Genomic DNA, 16,088 nt, shown 5'->3' on the forward strand with positions numbered 1-16,088 from the left:
TTTTCCTGAGGAAACAATTCCTATACTAGGCAATTCCTCATTTCATAAGACCATAAACGCTGGGTGTTCCAACAGAGAGAAGAGAAAGAACAGATATTAGGAAGAATTGTCCTGTCTCTTGTGACTCAGGGTTCAGCACAGAGAAACTACTCATTTCATCTGCCAATCACATACATAGAGATACTCAGAAGAATTACACAAATGCTCAAAAGGATAGAAAGAATAAATAGAACTGCTAGAAAGAAAAAGGGGGGAAAATAGAGACAGTAAAGAAATTAAAGTAGCAAGAACCAAATAAGGAGCAAAATTGGTCACCATAGTTATACATGGTTCAGCATAATTGAAAGGGAAGAGGATGAGTTTGTATCATGTCAAATATTCTGCCAATCAAGCTTACTTCTGTAGCTAATACACAGACATTTGACATAGTTTATGAACACCACATTATGTTTCACTGTATATGAATCCTTAAAGTCTAAAGTTTACATGTTAAGTCTAAGAATCAGTCCTATGTAGTACTTTCTACATAAGTATAATTGTAAATACATACTGCTTTTCCAACTATAAAAAGTATAAAAATGAATTATTAACATAAATACTGTATGTCATACTAACATTTGACAATTCAGTGTTCGTTCCTCTCAACCTAAGGTCAGGGTAATGAGTTTGCAGATTAAAGATTTGTGTGGGAAAGCTTAAATTAGCATGAATCAGGAAAGGCATCAACACCCTAGAAGGCTCTGCTTGTTGGAGGTCAAAATGTCCTGCGTTCCTCTTTTTACTGTCCTCTACTAAGTGCTACTGAGCAACAAACTCCTAAGCTAAGCAGCGGGAGCTATCAGCAGGATGACACCTATAAAATACTAACACAAAGGTAGAGGTGACATGGGAATGCAAAATGTAAACTTACCTCCTGTCCGGAGAGCTGCGGCAAGCATCTCCCTACACTTGAGCCGCACAGAATCAGAAGTGCTTGGTGCCCGAGGAAAAGATGAAACATAAGTATCTCGAGCATTTGTCTCATCCTTTCTGCTGCTTACATGGCTGCTAGAACTACTAAAATACACAAGACATACACAGAGCAGAAAACAATCAGGAAATCCTTCATAATAGCATTATCATTACTTCTCTAAAGATAAATATTTGAGGTCTCTAAAGTAGACCAGGCTGGTCTCAAACTCAGAGGTCTTCCTGCCTCTGCCTCTTGAGTGCTCAGATTAAAGTGAGCGCCACCACAGGCCTGCCCTACACTATTTCTAGTAGAAAAAAAGGTATACATTATACCTCAGTATAGTACATAAAAAGTAGGGATCTTGGCTTTATAAAAGGAGTGAGGGGATAGGACCAGAGAACAGGGCAACCTGCAGGCAAAATAGGAAGAAAAAAAAAATGCTTAAAAACCTGTTGTAGTTAGACAATAAGGTTCTAATGAAACTGTCTTTAAGACAAGAGCAGATTAAGTTTCAGAATTGTAAAAAGATTTCTTCCTAGAAATACTGGCTTCATCTCAATAGTGTAATAATTTTCTAATTAACTCCAAAATTTCAATTACATCTGATTAACTTCTGTCAGACATTCACCAAAACAAGTTCTTTTCAAAATGTTTCTGTCTAGTTTCAGTTTTGTCATATTAATGGTATCTATCACAAACCTTTTTAAAAGACTAATTATGCTGCCTTGTACCCTCCTGTCCACCGTAGAACTAACTAGCTGTGCTTGCTATTAAGAATACATCTCATCCCCTTTTCTCCAAGACAAGGCCTGTGGTGGTGGTCACTTTAATTGAGCACGCAGAGGAGGCAGAGAGGCAGAGAGGCAGAGAGGCAGAGAGGCAGAGAGGCAGAGGCAGAAAGACTGCTGAATATGAACTGTTAAACACCAGAACTGGACACTTCATCTGTATCATCTAACTTGTCAGTTTCTTCAGAGACCATCTCTTATGACCTACTTTACTTAGAAAACACTGTTTACACAGAGGTTTGCACATAGCTTTTCATACACACTCCCCTGCAAGACTAAGTTTCCTAAAAGCAAGAGCTAGGATTGAATCCTGTGTCTATTTTCAAGGTATAAATGATATCTGTAAGTAGTAAATAAAAAAGGGATTGTTTATTTTTGATGATGTCACCTTTAACTCTCTATGTAAGCCAAGAACAATCTTAAATTTCTCGTCCTCTTGACTCTACCTCCCAAATACAAGGATTACAGATGTGTGCCAACATGCTCTATTTTATGGGGTTCTGGGGGTTCCAGGGCTTTGCATATGCTCAGCAAGCACTACACCAAATTGAACTATAACTCTAGCCCCCAACCAATGTTAAACAAACATAAAAAAACTTATTGAATAATTTAAAAGCTTTCACTTCTTTGCCTATGGGCAGACTTAGTCAAAGCACTGCAAACTGCCAGTGTGGACTAATGAAGACTAACCTCACTATTCCAAGCCCTATCTCTTAAAATGTGATGCCTAGATTTGACCCATTTAAATAAACTGTTTTTCAAATTCTTGCACCAAATGATAAAACCTTGCTCAGCTTCCAATCACTCAGCTCTGACTTTTCCTTATATTATACCTCAGACTTGTCTGCACAGCCCTCTATCGTTTCCTCCTGTGTTCTGTATTGGACAGATGACAGGCTTTAGCAGATAAATACTCCACCTAAACTTCAATTACAAATAAAAATACACTAAAAATTAAGTTTCTTCTAAATGGCTAAATTTGGGAGGAAAAGTGTTCAAAAGGCAAATGAGTTCCAAGGTCAATCCCTAATCAGTACCTTCATATCGGGTTTATTATTGCTAGCCCTAGCAATCTTATTCAAACTTATTAAAAGTAAATATAAATAATCTCGCTTTATGTTGACTTTTATTTTCCTTTTATAATCCTAAGAAATCTTGCTAAATTTAAGTTAGCTATACATGTACACTAGTCCCATTTGACTAGATAGTGGGAAGAGGAGTGCAGGCATGATCAGACGGCCAAACAAAGTGACAGACAGAGCAGGTAAACTACCTAGTTCTCTGGCTGCTTGTTTGTTTGTTTTTGTTAATGTGACATAGAGTTATTTGGTAGGAGGAACCTCAACTGAGAAAATATATCGTAGATCAGACTTTGGGACACTTTTTTCTTTTATTAGTGATTGATGTGGGAGAGTCCTGTTCACTGTGGATGGTGTCACTACTGGGCAGGTGGTCCTGGGACGTATGAAAGAGCAGCCAGCCTTAAGCACTAAGCCAGCAAGGCAACAATCCTATATGGCTTCTGCTTCAGCTCCTGCTTCAGCTTCCCTCAATGGACTTGTCCTGGGATATGTACCCTTCTGATCATTTGCTTCTTTCCTTTTTTCTTTTCTTTCTTTTTTCTTTTCTTTCTTTTTTTTGGAGACAGGGTTTCTCTGTTGCCCTGGTCTCAAACTCAGAGACCCAGTTGACTGTGCCTCTTAAGTACTGAGATTAAAAGCATGCATCACCCACCACTGCCAAATGTGACCATGATCTTCATCACAGCAATAGAAATCCTAAGACAGCAACCTCAGCAGAAATTAATTTACACAAAGTGAGCTACCTTTCTTCTCTTGCTTCAGGGCTATTCTGTGATGAAATTGCAGGTTCTTTTTTCTTTTCTTCAGAGTCTTTATCAGTTGATGGTCCATCTGAAAAATTTATCAAATTCCTAAACAGTCTACTTTTGTTAAAAATGAAAAACAATCAAAGTATCATACATTAATAGATAATACACAGTAAATAATCAAGTCCCAAAGATCATTAAAACCTTCAATTTCCCATAATTATGTATAAATATAAGCAAAGTATTATATTGGCATATGTCCTGGGGTATTTTTCATTAATAGGCATATCATCAACATTCCTAAATTGTCACTTGGAAAGAAACAGATATTCACATACCAATGGCACCTGAAAGTTTAAAAGAAAAATATACAAAGGAAAGAATATGGATGAATGTGAGCACATCCATTCTGAAAACTAATCATCTGTCAAGAGAGCACTCTTTAAGACTTAGAGCAGGGGTTCTCAACTTGTGGGACACACATTCTGCATATCAAACAGTCCCATTACAATTCATGTAGCAGTAGCATAATTAAAGTTATGAAGTAGCAATGAAATAATTCTATGGTTGGGGAGAGGGGGGTCACCACAACATGAGGACCTGTATTAAAGGGTCCCAGAATTAGGAAGGCTGAGAACCACCGACTTACAGGAAAGCGATTTAACACTGTAAATACATGTAAAGTTAAAGCAATTATTTTTGCAACAAGAAACAATCATCTTAAGCAGTCAAAACTGCCTCCAAATTAGGTTTAGAAAATGTTTAGGTCTACTGTAGAAATTATTTCACTTATCTATACTTTGCTCTCTAGCTATATATATAAAACCCTTTTAATGTTCATCTACTCCCTGCATAAAACACTGGAGAACAATATTCAATTGATAGGAAGACCACATAGGCAACTTTTAAACATGATCTCATACCATGCTTCAGTCTAGATCCATTCAATTTAAGTCTCTGCCAATGAAGCAGAAGCATAAGCACAACTGGTAAATTCCAGACAATTCTTACACTGCCTGGGATTATTAGCATGGCTAGAGAAAGGTCTATAATTGTAAGTGTAATTTTATGAGCCCAAAATACAATTACCTGAAATACAAAATCCTCTGTGCTATAGCATGAATATAAACTTTAGTTTTTACATAAAACTAAATTCTATCACATTTTGTTATTTTCTATCATTTTCCTTAAAAGCCTAAAAAACTGCACCCTTATGATCCCAAAACCCAGGAGGCAGAGGCAGGAAGATTGAGAATTTGGGGCTAGTCTGGGATACATAGCAAATCCTTGTCTCTTAACCACAAAGCAAGCAAACAAGAAAGCCCCAAACCCTAAGATGCCTTAGTATTGAGAAGCAGAACACCAATATGAATAATGGCATAGGGGTGCGGTAAGGTGTACACCCAGCACTTGGGAGGTAGGGGCAGGCAAATCTCTGAATTTAAGAATAGTCTAGTCTTTATAGGGAGTTCCAGGCCAGTTAAGACTACAGTGAAACCTTGCCTCAAACAAAAGTAAGGAATGACTTATGGGGAGTAAGAGACAGCTGCAGAGTTGTAGAGAAAAAAGACAATACAGGCAATATAACAATATACTGCCCTCACCACTCTGGCACTGTACAGGTTCAATCCTCGAAGACAGAACAGTTAAGAGGCATGAACAGCTTCACAAACATTCCCACTGGCATGTATGGCTTAATGGCAGAATGGCACGGTCAAGACCCTGGGTTGATGACTGCTACTTGGGGTAGGGGCATTCCTATTTAACACAGTGTTGTGCCAACACAGCACAACTGGCAGGGAAGAAAGTACTTAGACCACCTACAGTCATATTCAAGCCCAGGTATTTACCACTGACCCAATGTTTCAAAGATATATGAACTGGTCTCACCATACAATAGGAGTTTATAAATAGCACCTAAAGCAGTGAATTACAATGAGGCTTAAATGTCAATGCTTTGACATGTCCAAAGTTTAAAAAAAAAAAATGCACTGCCTACTAGCAGGAGTTCTAAGTCTTTATATCAAATTAAGAATCTTTAGAAACAATTTTAAGCAGAAACTCATCAGGATGTACCATCTACTAAATTAAAAGCAACAATAACAAAGCTAACAGTAGCCAACAATAAAATCTTTGCATCACAAATCGAGTGAATTATTTTGAAGCAAATTAAATGACAAATACAATGAAAAACAAAAAGTGTCTTCATATGTAAAAATGATACACACATATAACCAGGTAGCCATACGTAACACTGATGGGCCTTGTCCTGATTAGTGTTGTAGGATATATGATCACACTGTTAACCTCAGAATTGTGTTGTTTACTGGGAAAGCCTGTGCTAGTTATGGTGTGCTCAGCTTTGGCACATACCCTAAATCCCTATGGCTCGAATACAGACAAGTCCTTACAACTTTATATCCCAAACACTGAAACTAACAATAAAGTTATTAGTTTGTACAAGGAAGTACCCATGTTTGAAAGTGATGTCTAATTGAGTGACAAATCAGAGAAATATCTGATAGACAGGATATGTCCACCTTTCATAAAGACAGCCAGGAAAAAGTGCACCACAGAAAAGAGAGAGAAAAAGGAAGGAAGCAGTTTTACCGAGACAGGTTGAGGAGAAAAAAACTAGACACAGGTGAAGACAGAACAAGCCAGAGAATAGAAGGACTAGAAGATTAGAATAGTTTGCTAGAGTTAGTATGAGGCCACGCAGAAGAATTCAAGAGGGGCCCAGAAAGAGAAGGCAGATTTAATCAGTCAACTTGGAGAGCTGTTTGAGCCTGAACAGCTGAGTTGAACCAGTCAGTCAGAGTTCAGAAAAAAAAAAAAAACCAAACAACAAACAAACAAACAAAAACAAGAAGGGTGACCCTATTCAGCAGTAAGTCTCAGAGGCGGAGAACCTTCTAGGCCTAGATGAGATTGTATGGAGGCTAGAAGCTTCCAGGATTAAGCCTAGGTGAGCAGATGGAGGCAGTAAGCCTTGGAGGGAACAATTATATTGGGTGAATAAAAGTTACTTTAACAGGTTAGTCTTTTGTCAACTCAACCAGAATTATCTGGGAAGATGAAAATCTGTAGAGAAAATACCCCCATCTAATTGCTTGTAAGCCAATCTGTGGAGCATTTTCTTGAGTAATGATTGATGGGGGAGGGCTCAAGTAATGTGCTGTCACTTGCCTGGTCCACTTTCAAGTAACCTGCCTAGCCGACTCTAAGTGGTGTCAGTCCTGGGCAGATGGTCCTGGGTGTGTAAGAAAGCAGGCTTAGCAAAATATGAGAATCAAACCTGAAAGCAGTTTTCCTTCATGGCCTCTAAGAGCTTTAGTTCTTGCCTCCAGATTCCTGCTTAAGTTCCTCCCCTGACTTTCCTTCATTCCTTCCCAAGTTGTTTTTTTGGTCATAGTATTTACCACAGCAGCAGAGACCCATACCAGCCCAATACATACTATGGATACAGAATGTTACTAAGTACTCAAAAGCACTGAAGAGTGCTAACCTAGAAACCAGCCTGAGGGGTCACCCAAGAGCCAAATTTGGGGAAATATGCAAATGAATAGTAGTAGATTGCAGCCCATCATATAGAGTAAGAATCCACAAAAGACAATGTTTTCTTAGTGATGTTTTAAAGGGTAAAGAAATAAAAATTGTGTAATCATCACTACAAAGACTGAGCTGAGCGAAAATAATGGATTCTAAATTAGAGGAGGGGATCTTATAAAATATAAGACAAATTCAGGGTCTTAAAATCTCCCTCAGAGTAACTCCTACAAGAGGAACAATAAAATACAAGAGGAACAATAAAATACATACTTTTATTGGGTATGAGACTAATACACTTAGGGAGTATTCCAACTGTGGATGTACAACCTGATCTAATCATGAGACAACAGTAGACAAATCAGCAAAAGGAACTGAAAACAAATGGGGAGTGTTAGGAAATGGCTGAGGCACCTATTTAACATATCAAACTGAACCTGGCTGCCAGGTTCTCCCTGCACCCCCAGTCTGTACTTGTTACAGGACCTTCCAGACTGGCATACATAACCCCTATCTTAAATTCGCCACCCAAGGCTGCCTTTCGCTAGGTGTTCTTCCCTACATTAATCTGGCCATTTTGGTTACTTCTCTTTTGAGCTTCCTGGCTGCTGCACATGATTTCCCTCCTCCCTCCACAACGTATGGTTTAGGGTGACTACTTGACTCTGGCTATGTCTCCCGTTTATCTACAATAAACTTTCTCCTCCAGTGTACCTAGGAATAGTCATGTTCTTCTGTTTAATCTCTTTTTTCATTCATTTAGTGCTGAAACTGAAGACTGGAATAGATGAGTCCCGTGTCCGTCATCCCCCAACCCCCAAAGAACTGCTCCAAACCAAGCTGCTGATCTGACTCTCCTAAAGTATGTATGGATCAGTTGTTTCTGCTGGCTTCTGCTACTCACAAAATTTGATTCCAAATTCTAGAGTCTGGTTCTTCAAGCTGCTGCTTCTTTCTACCTGCTTTTTCTGGACTCCGGTTTGGTATGCCCTTTATGTGACTTCTGTAGCCTACACTTCTAGCCTACATGCCTGTAATCCCAGTACTTAAGAGATACAGACAGGAGAATCAGAAATTTGAGGTCATCACTTGCTATATTGAGTTCAAGGTTAACCTGGATTAAATGACACCTTACCTAAATAAATAATAAATAACAAAACAGAACAAGAAGTCTGTTATATTCTCCATCACAGAAAAAAAATAAGGCTCAAAGAATTGTTCAGATTGAAGGGGAGGGATGGGGAAAGAATTGTGGGAAGGAGTGACTGAAAGGGGGACAGTGAGAGGGATGTAAAGTAAAATAATAAAATCAAAACAAAACAAAAACAACCCCTAGACGTGATTCTGAACTAGATATCGGAGGAGGTAAAAAAAAGTATAAAGATATTATTGCATGTCCTAGTTTGTTTCTCTGTTGTTGTAATTAAACACTGACCAAAAGCAACTTAGGTAGGAAAGGGTTTATTTGGCTTACTATCATTGAGGGAAACCAAGGCAGAAATTGAAGCAAGGTAGGAAGCAGAACGAAGGAGAGATTCTGGAGGAATCTCTCCAGGTCTATTTGCTTACAACTCAGGATCACCTGTCCAGTGATGTCACCCTCATAGTGGGTGGGGCCCTCCCACATTAATTAGTAATCAAGAAAATGTTCCACACACTTGCACACAGGTCAGTTTTATGGTAGCATTTTCTCAGTTGAGGTTCCCTCCTTTTTGGATAACCCTAGCTTGTATAAAGTTAACAAAAAAAATTAAGACGTACATAGGGATAGCAACAAACTGGAGCGTGGACTGGAAGTTGTTCCATTACACCAAAGTTTGGTATGACACCAGAGCTTACTTTCATTTATTAGAATTGTATAAGAAAATGCGCTTGGCCTGGGAATGATGGCACATGCCTATAATGTCAGTCTCCAGACACTAGAAACTAAAGCAGGACCCCACGTCCCAACTCAACATAATGGGAGACTATCTCAAATAAATGAAGGATACTAAGATAGAAAAGGAAAAGATTGGGGCTGGAGAGGTGGCTTAGCGCTTAAGAGCACTGACTGCTCTTCCAGAGGTCCTGAGTTCAAATCCCAGCACCCACATGGCAGCTCACAACTGCCTGTAGCTCTATTTCCAGTAACTCCAGTTCCAGAGGTTCTGACACTCTCACACAGACATATATGCAAGCAAAACACCAAAACACATAAAAAATTTAAAATAAAAGAGATGACTATGAAAAATAATAAAAGCTGATCTGGACAAGAGAAATATATGCAGTCATTATTGTATCCTTGCTAAAAGTTAGTTTTCTAAAAGTTAATAGTTTTTTTTTTTAAATATTTATTTATTTTTCATGTATGTGAGTATACTGTAGCTGTCTTCAGACACACCAGAAGAGGGCATCAGATCCCATTACAGATGGTTGTGAGCCACCATGTGGTTGCTGGGATTTGAACTCAGGACCTCTGGAAGAGCAGTCTGTGCTCTTAACCGCTGAGCCATCTCTCCAGCCCAATAGTTATTTTAAAATCACTTCAGAAAGCATGCATAACCTTTCCTAGAGAGCTTATCCCATACAACAGCTTATCTATAGTTAAAACTGCCAGAGACCACAGAATTAATAAACTAGTATATATACAACTTTCAAGCAAATTAAACTAGGCCCCTCATCCTTATTACAAAGCACTAATTTCACTAAATGTAAATTTATAGATCTAAAATAAATAAATAAATAAAAAAGCAGCAAGCATTTGAACAAGCCAGGACATCATAAACATGTGCAAGCAACAATCAATTTTACCTAGTAATTTTTTCCAGGATTTGATGAGTGATTTGGCTAGAGATGTGACTTCTTCATCTGTACTCTGCTTGCGAATAGCATTGACAGACATTCCAATTCTCGTGGACTGTAAGGCAACAACAAAGTGTCCATCAATGCTGTTTCAAACAATTTAGTATATTTCTTCTTTTTCAAACTCTCTTTCATATATAAAAACTTCAATTATTTATTTGCATCCTGTTGAAAGTACACACTACAAACTTGAAGGACATATATCTTTAGATCATGCACTAAACTGATCAATGCATGATCAACTGAGACCAACAACCCTGTAATGTGATATCAAGGACAATGGACTACTGAAATGAAATCAGTCTTTCAGGGAGAAATGAAGGTGAGATGTAACATGTAAAACGTACTTGCATAGAAAGTAAGCTGAGATACTCATGGCCAACATGAGAGTATTCACACTATACTTTTCTACAGAGATTATCTCCAAGCACTGCTCGTAACTTATAACAAAGCTATCCAAACAAAACGTACCACCTAGAGAGGATTAAAAGGAAATCTTTATTTTTTGATCCTACCATATAATTAGATACTAAAATGGAGTTCACAGAATACAGATAAACTTAATATGTAGTAATATTTTACACTAGGATTATACTAGAATAAATAAGTGTGTAAATCTTCCAGGGTCTCTTTAACACTGAGATCACTATAACTATTTTTAAAGACAGAGAAACTGGAAATACCAATACAACCTGCCCAGCACTATACCACAGCCAACTGGCAAGACTGGAATTTTCATCTACCCTTGATCACCTCCAGAATGAACGTTCTTTCCAACTCACTAAAAACCATAAAAGCTATGACAGTTCAATTATGACCAGCAAATAACAATGGTAAATTATTCAGCAAGTTCAAGTAGTTAGTAGACAATCTTTCAAAATGTAGTCTATGGGAGAAAAACATGACAAAAGAACTTAGCTGTTTAAAAAAATAAAGGAAAATCCCTGCTGATACCACCTTTAAGGTACAAAAGTAAGCATTTAAAAGCTTCCTTTTAAATTATTCAACACTCGGCACAATAGCAAAAGTTTTGTTCAAAAATTTAGAATATGTAGTGGACTGCAGTAGCCTGTATTATATCTCACAGGAAGCAAAGCGAAGCAAGTAAGGTTAAACAGCAGAACAATAAAAAAGACCCCGATATTTTACACACACACACACACACACACACACACACACACACACACACACACCCACCCACCCCATTTAGGGTTAGCAAAGCAAGTTTTCTAAAAGAAAACCTAACTTTGGATGTGTGGAAGAAATAACTTGAATTACTGAGCTGTTATGAGGAGTAGACTGACAAACAGTGGTAAAATGTGCATCATGGACAGGCCTCAGGAGAACAAGGCATAAGGAGAAGAATGACCTGTGTTGTTGGCTGACTGCTGTTTAGCAGTTATCTATCACAGTATGCTTTGACTACTAAAACCAACCATGACCTTCCTTGGCATCTTAAAATGTAGCTTTCTACAATAAACATACTTACTTAAGTTAGAGGCTATTTACTTGCATAACAAGAGGTCAGGCTGCTGGAGTGGAGTGGAAAATAAAGAATTACAGCCTATTTCTTTTTTCCTATAGGGAGCATACTCTTGAGAAAACGTAAGAAAGCAGAGGATGGAAGGGATTTAGCTGGGCAGACAGGCCTGGATTTCTCAAAACATTTCCTAAAACTGGTATCTAAGATTTAACAGAAGTTATAAATAGGCTGTTTTAAAAAGTGACCTGTTACGCTGTAACAGAGGAATTACCATCTTATATCATTTTTATTTAAAATCAGGCACACAGGAGAAAAAGGAAGGAGGAAAGAAAGGAAGACTAGGAATTGGATTGCACACCTAGACTAAGCTGCTTTGTAAATCATAGATTCTCTTCACCATCACTTCACTAATTCAGGTTTTGGGGACAGAACCCAGACTTTATTTTTCCCTTTTTCCCAACTCCTCCCAGATCCTTTCTACCTCCCTACCCACCTAACTTTGTGTTCTTTCTCTCTTGAAGAAAAAAAAATTGCATAAAATGCACTGAAGTGAGAAAAAAACTAGTAAGACCAAAACTGACTAACAAAATGAAATAAGTTCACAAAACTACCATTCAGTTTATTTTCTGTTGGCCAACTATTCCTGAACATGGGACCTGACCTGGAGTGTGGTCGATATACCAAAGTGAAAACCCACTGGGAGAAAAAAAAAAAAAAAAAAAAAGATTTCCCCTTTCCCAAAAGGTACCGATTGAAGAAAAACTCTTGGTTATGGTGGAACTCTGTGTCTTCACTTTCTCAGTGCTGGGACCCCATCTGGCCTGAACCTATACATTGTTGCCAGTCTCTGTTGAATTAGTATGTGCATTGGTCCTGCTGTGTCTGGAAGACACGTTTCTTTGGAGTCATCTATTACCTGTGGTTCTAACTAACTTCACTTCCTCTCCCAAGCTTTGATTCTTTTTTTTTTTTTTTTTTTTTTTTTCCCCCCCCGGAGCTGGGGACCGAACCCAGGGCCTTATGCTTCCTAGGCAAGCGCTCTACCACTGAGCTAAATCCCCAACCTTCTCCCAAGCTTTGAAAAGCTATGAGAGCATCCCATTTAAGATTCCACAAGTCTCGGGCTGGAGAGATGGCTCAGCGGTTAAGAGCACCCGACTGCTCTTCCAGAGGTCATGAGTTCAATTCCCAGCAACCACATGGTGGCTCACAACCATCTGTAAAGAGATCCGATGCCCTCTTCTGGTGTATCTGAAGACAGCTACAGTGTACTTATATATAATAAATAAATAAATCTTTAAAAAAAAAAAAAAAGATTCCACAAGTCTCTCACTCTCTCCACATTGTCCAGTTGTACGTCTCTGTATTAATTACCATCTATTACAAAAAGAACCTTCTTTGATGTGGGCTGAGAGAAGTAAGGAACTGATCTATGGGGATAGCAAGGTGTGTGCCATTATAAGTTACTTTATTACTGTTCCTTTAGTGAAATAATGCTTTCTACTAAGTCCACAATCTATTTAGTCTCAAATCCCTGGCCACTTTATCAGTTTCAAATATAGGTTCCATCTCATGTAGTGGGCCTCAAATCCCATAAAAAAGTGATTGATTACTTACTTCCATAACACTTGTACCAATACTGTACCAGTGATATTTTGCAGGCGGGTTACAGGATTTGTAGCTGGGTGATACTGATGACTGACTACCTTTCTCCTTCAGTATCATACCAGCACTATAAACAACAGGAGTGAAGCTTCTTGTCAGGTACCAGTCAACTTCTCCACATTTAAGTGTATTCAGCAACAAGGTCTCACCTTCAGGTTGTAGAGAACAACCCATTAGCCTTGGCAATGGCCTGTGATGTTTGGGAATTCCATCGTAGCCCTTTGGTCAATAACTCAACAAGATATAATGCGTTCCTGACACTGGAAGTTTGACTTGACAGGATAAGATGTCTGGTTGGGACATTGTCTCTGCTATTATTTGATGACTCCATTTAGATTCCTTCTACATATTAGTCTAGGAAGGATCTACACCACTAGGTTTCCATATGGTTTCTCATACAGATCAGTGTTAGCAGTCACCCTACTAACTCCCTTCCCTCCCTATTAAGTCTTCCTATTTTAGTTTCCCCTTTATTCTCTGTAACAGTATTCTCCCTTCTTTGGGAGATCCTCCCCTCCCTGGTCCCAGTACAAGGTACCTAACCTTGGAGGTTATTTGAACTGTAGCATACATATTGCAGCACACACATTAAAGGCTTAAAAACTAACATTCACATACAGAAGAAACACACAATACTTGTCTTTTGGGGTCTGGGTTACCTCACTCAGGATGATTTTTGTTTTTTTAGCTCAATCCATTTACCAACAAGTTTCATTTTCTTACCAGCTAAATACTCCACTATGTAACTACACCTCATTTTCATTATTCATTCATCAGCTGATGGTCATCTAGGCTGTTTCCAATTTCTAGCTATTATGGATAGAGCAGTAATGTGGATTGCTGTCTGTAAGCAGGTGAGGACAGGTGAAAGACAAGGCTGGAGCCTGTGAGTGGACAGTGGAAAAGGTGGGCTGAGAGTTTTTGAGAGGCAGGAGAGATAGTAGGGAGGGAGAGAAAGGAAGATGGAGGAAGAGAAAGATGATCCAGATTTTGCCTGGCCTTAAATAGCCACAGGTAGCTATGAATATCTTATAAGGAATGGATAATTACAGGACAATTTCTCTTTTCTAGGTGGGCAGTTTATATCAATATCAATTGGCTCTGAGTTCACTGTGTGGACGTTTTGTGGGGTGAGAATTTACTGATATAAATCTGATTGATAAATTACAAGCCTCTAGAATTTTGATTTGTACCAGGTTATGGGGATTTGTGACTATAACCACAGGGGGTGGATATAGTCCCCTGTGACTGGGAATGTGAGCAGAATCCACAGCAAGAGAGCTGCAAGATCGGCAGTTGGTTAACCCCGGGGCTAGCCATGGAAGCAGCAAGACTCCTGGGGCCAGAGAGTAGTCAGCCAGCGCTAGCATGGGGTGGTGCATTTTTTTAGTATTTCCCGCTACACATGGATGAGCAAGTATCTCTGTAGTAAGATGTAAAAATCAGGGCTGGAGAGATGGCTCAGTGGTTAAGAGCACTGACTGCTCTTCCAGAGGTCCTGTGTTCAAATCCCAGGAACCTCATGGTGGCTCACAACCATCTGTAATGAGATCTGATGCCCTCTTCTGGTGTGTCTGAAAACAGCTACAGTGCACTTATATATAATAAATAAAATAAATCTTAAAAAAAAAAAATAAGAGGTAAAAGTCCTTTGGGAATATGTCCAAAAGAGGCATAACTGGATTTTAAGGTAGATCTATTTCCATTTTCCTGAGGAACCTCCACACTGATTACCACAGTGGCTGTACCAGTCTGTGACTGGGGTTAGAGAACATCTCAATGTGATTTTAATTTGCACTTCCCTGAAGGATAAAGATGTTGAACATTTCTTTCTGTTTAAGTCATTTGTGTTTTCATCTTCTGAAAACTGTTTAGCTCTATACCCCATTTTACAGTTAGATTTCTTTATGCTCAGTTACTTTTTAGTTAATTTTATAGATAGTAAATATTAACTCTCTGTCAAATGTATTATTTTATTTTCCATTCTTTAGGTTGACCCTCTGCCTAAATGATGACGTCCTTTGTCATATAGCTTTTGAAGTTCATGAGGTCCCACTTAATGATTGTTGGTCTTAATGCCTATTAGTATTCCATTTGGAAAAGTAGTCTCCTTTCTCAAGGTTTTCCAAAAATATCCTCCATTTTCTCTTCTATTAAATGCAGAGTATCTGGTCTCATGTTGAAGTCCTTGGTCCATTTAAACTTCAGTCTTTGTGCAGACTCACATAAGTATGGATCTATTTTCATTCTTCTCCATGGAGTCATCTAGTTTGACCAGCACCATTTGTTGGAGATGCTGTCATTTTCCCAGTGTACATTTTTGGCTTCTATCAAAAATCAGGTGTCTATAGATATATGGAATTATGTTTGGGTCTTCTATTCAATTCCACTGATCAATATGTTTTTAATGCCAATACCACGCTGTCTTTATTATTATGGCTCTGTAACAGAAGTTGAAATCTAAAATGGCAATACTTCCAGTTTTTCTATTATTCAGAATTGTTTTAGCTATCCTAGGGTTTTTTGTTTTTTGGGTTTTTGGGGTTTGGTTGGTTGTTTTTTGGTTTTGGTTTCTCTATGTGGTGGTCTGAATAAAACTGGGTCCCATAGGCCCATAGGGTGTGGCACTGTAAGGAGATGTGGTTTTGTTGGAAGAGGTATATTACTAGGTGGCAGGCTTTGAGGCCTCAGAAGTTCAAGCCTGTTCACTTCCTACCGCTTTTTGGATCCCGATGTAGAACTTTCAGCTCCTTCTCCAGTATCCATGCTGCCATGCTTCCTGCCATAATGATAACGGACTAAACCTTTCAAACTGTAAGCCAGCCACTATTAAATGTTTTCTTTTACAAGAGTGGCTGACATGGTCTCTCTTCACAGCAAAAAACCCTATAAGACATGATATAAAGTTGAAGACTTTTTCAATTTCTGTAATGAACTGTGCTGGAATTTTGATGGAAACTGTACTGAATGTATAGTTTGCTT

General features: G+C 38.5%; 1 protein-coding gene across 9 annotated transcripts in view; it reads right to left on the reverse strand.

Moving 5' to 3' along the window:
• The window catches only part of Tcea1 (transcription elongation factor A1), a 52,279-nt gene that overhangs the window by 21,878 nt on the left and 14,313 nt on the right, over positions 1–16,088 (reverse strand). For 8 of the 9 annotated variants that reach the window (XR_010066407.1, XM_063287894.1, XM_006237816.4 and 5 more), the window contains 3 exons: positions 9,908–10,013; positions 3,566–3,653; positions 911–1,056 (listed from right to left, as the gene is read on the reverse strand). Coding sequence is in view for 8 of the 9 variants with exons in the window: in XM_063287894.1 (XP_063143964.1) it covers positions 911–1,056; positions 3,566–3,653; positions 9,908–10,013 (340 nt within the window). In the remaining variant the exon portion in view is untranslated. The remainder of the gene's footprint in view (positions 1–910; positions 1,057–3,565; positions 3,654–9,907; positions 10,014–16,088) is intronic. The other variant, XM_063287895.1, reaches the window with a different exon arrangement.

This window comes from Rattus norvegicus, chromosome 5, assembly GCF_036323735.1.
Source record: "Rattus norvegicus strain BN/NHsdMcwi chromosome 5, GRCr8, whole genome shotgun sequence".
In the NCBI taxonomy this organism is placed as follows: Eukaryota; Metazoa; Chordata; class Mammalia; order Rodentia; family Muridae; genus Rattus; species Rattus norvegicus.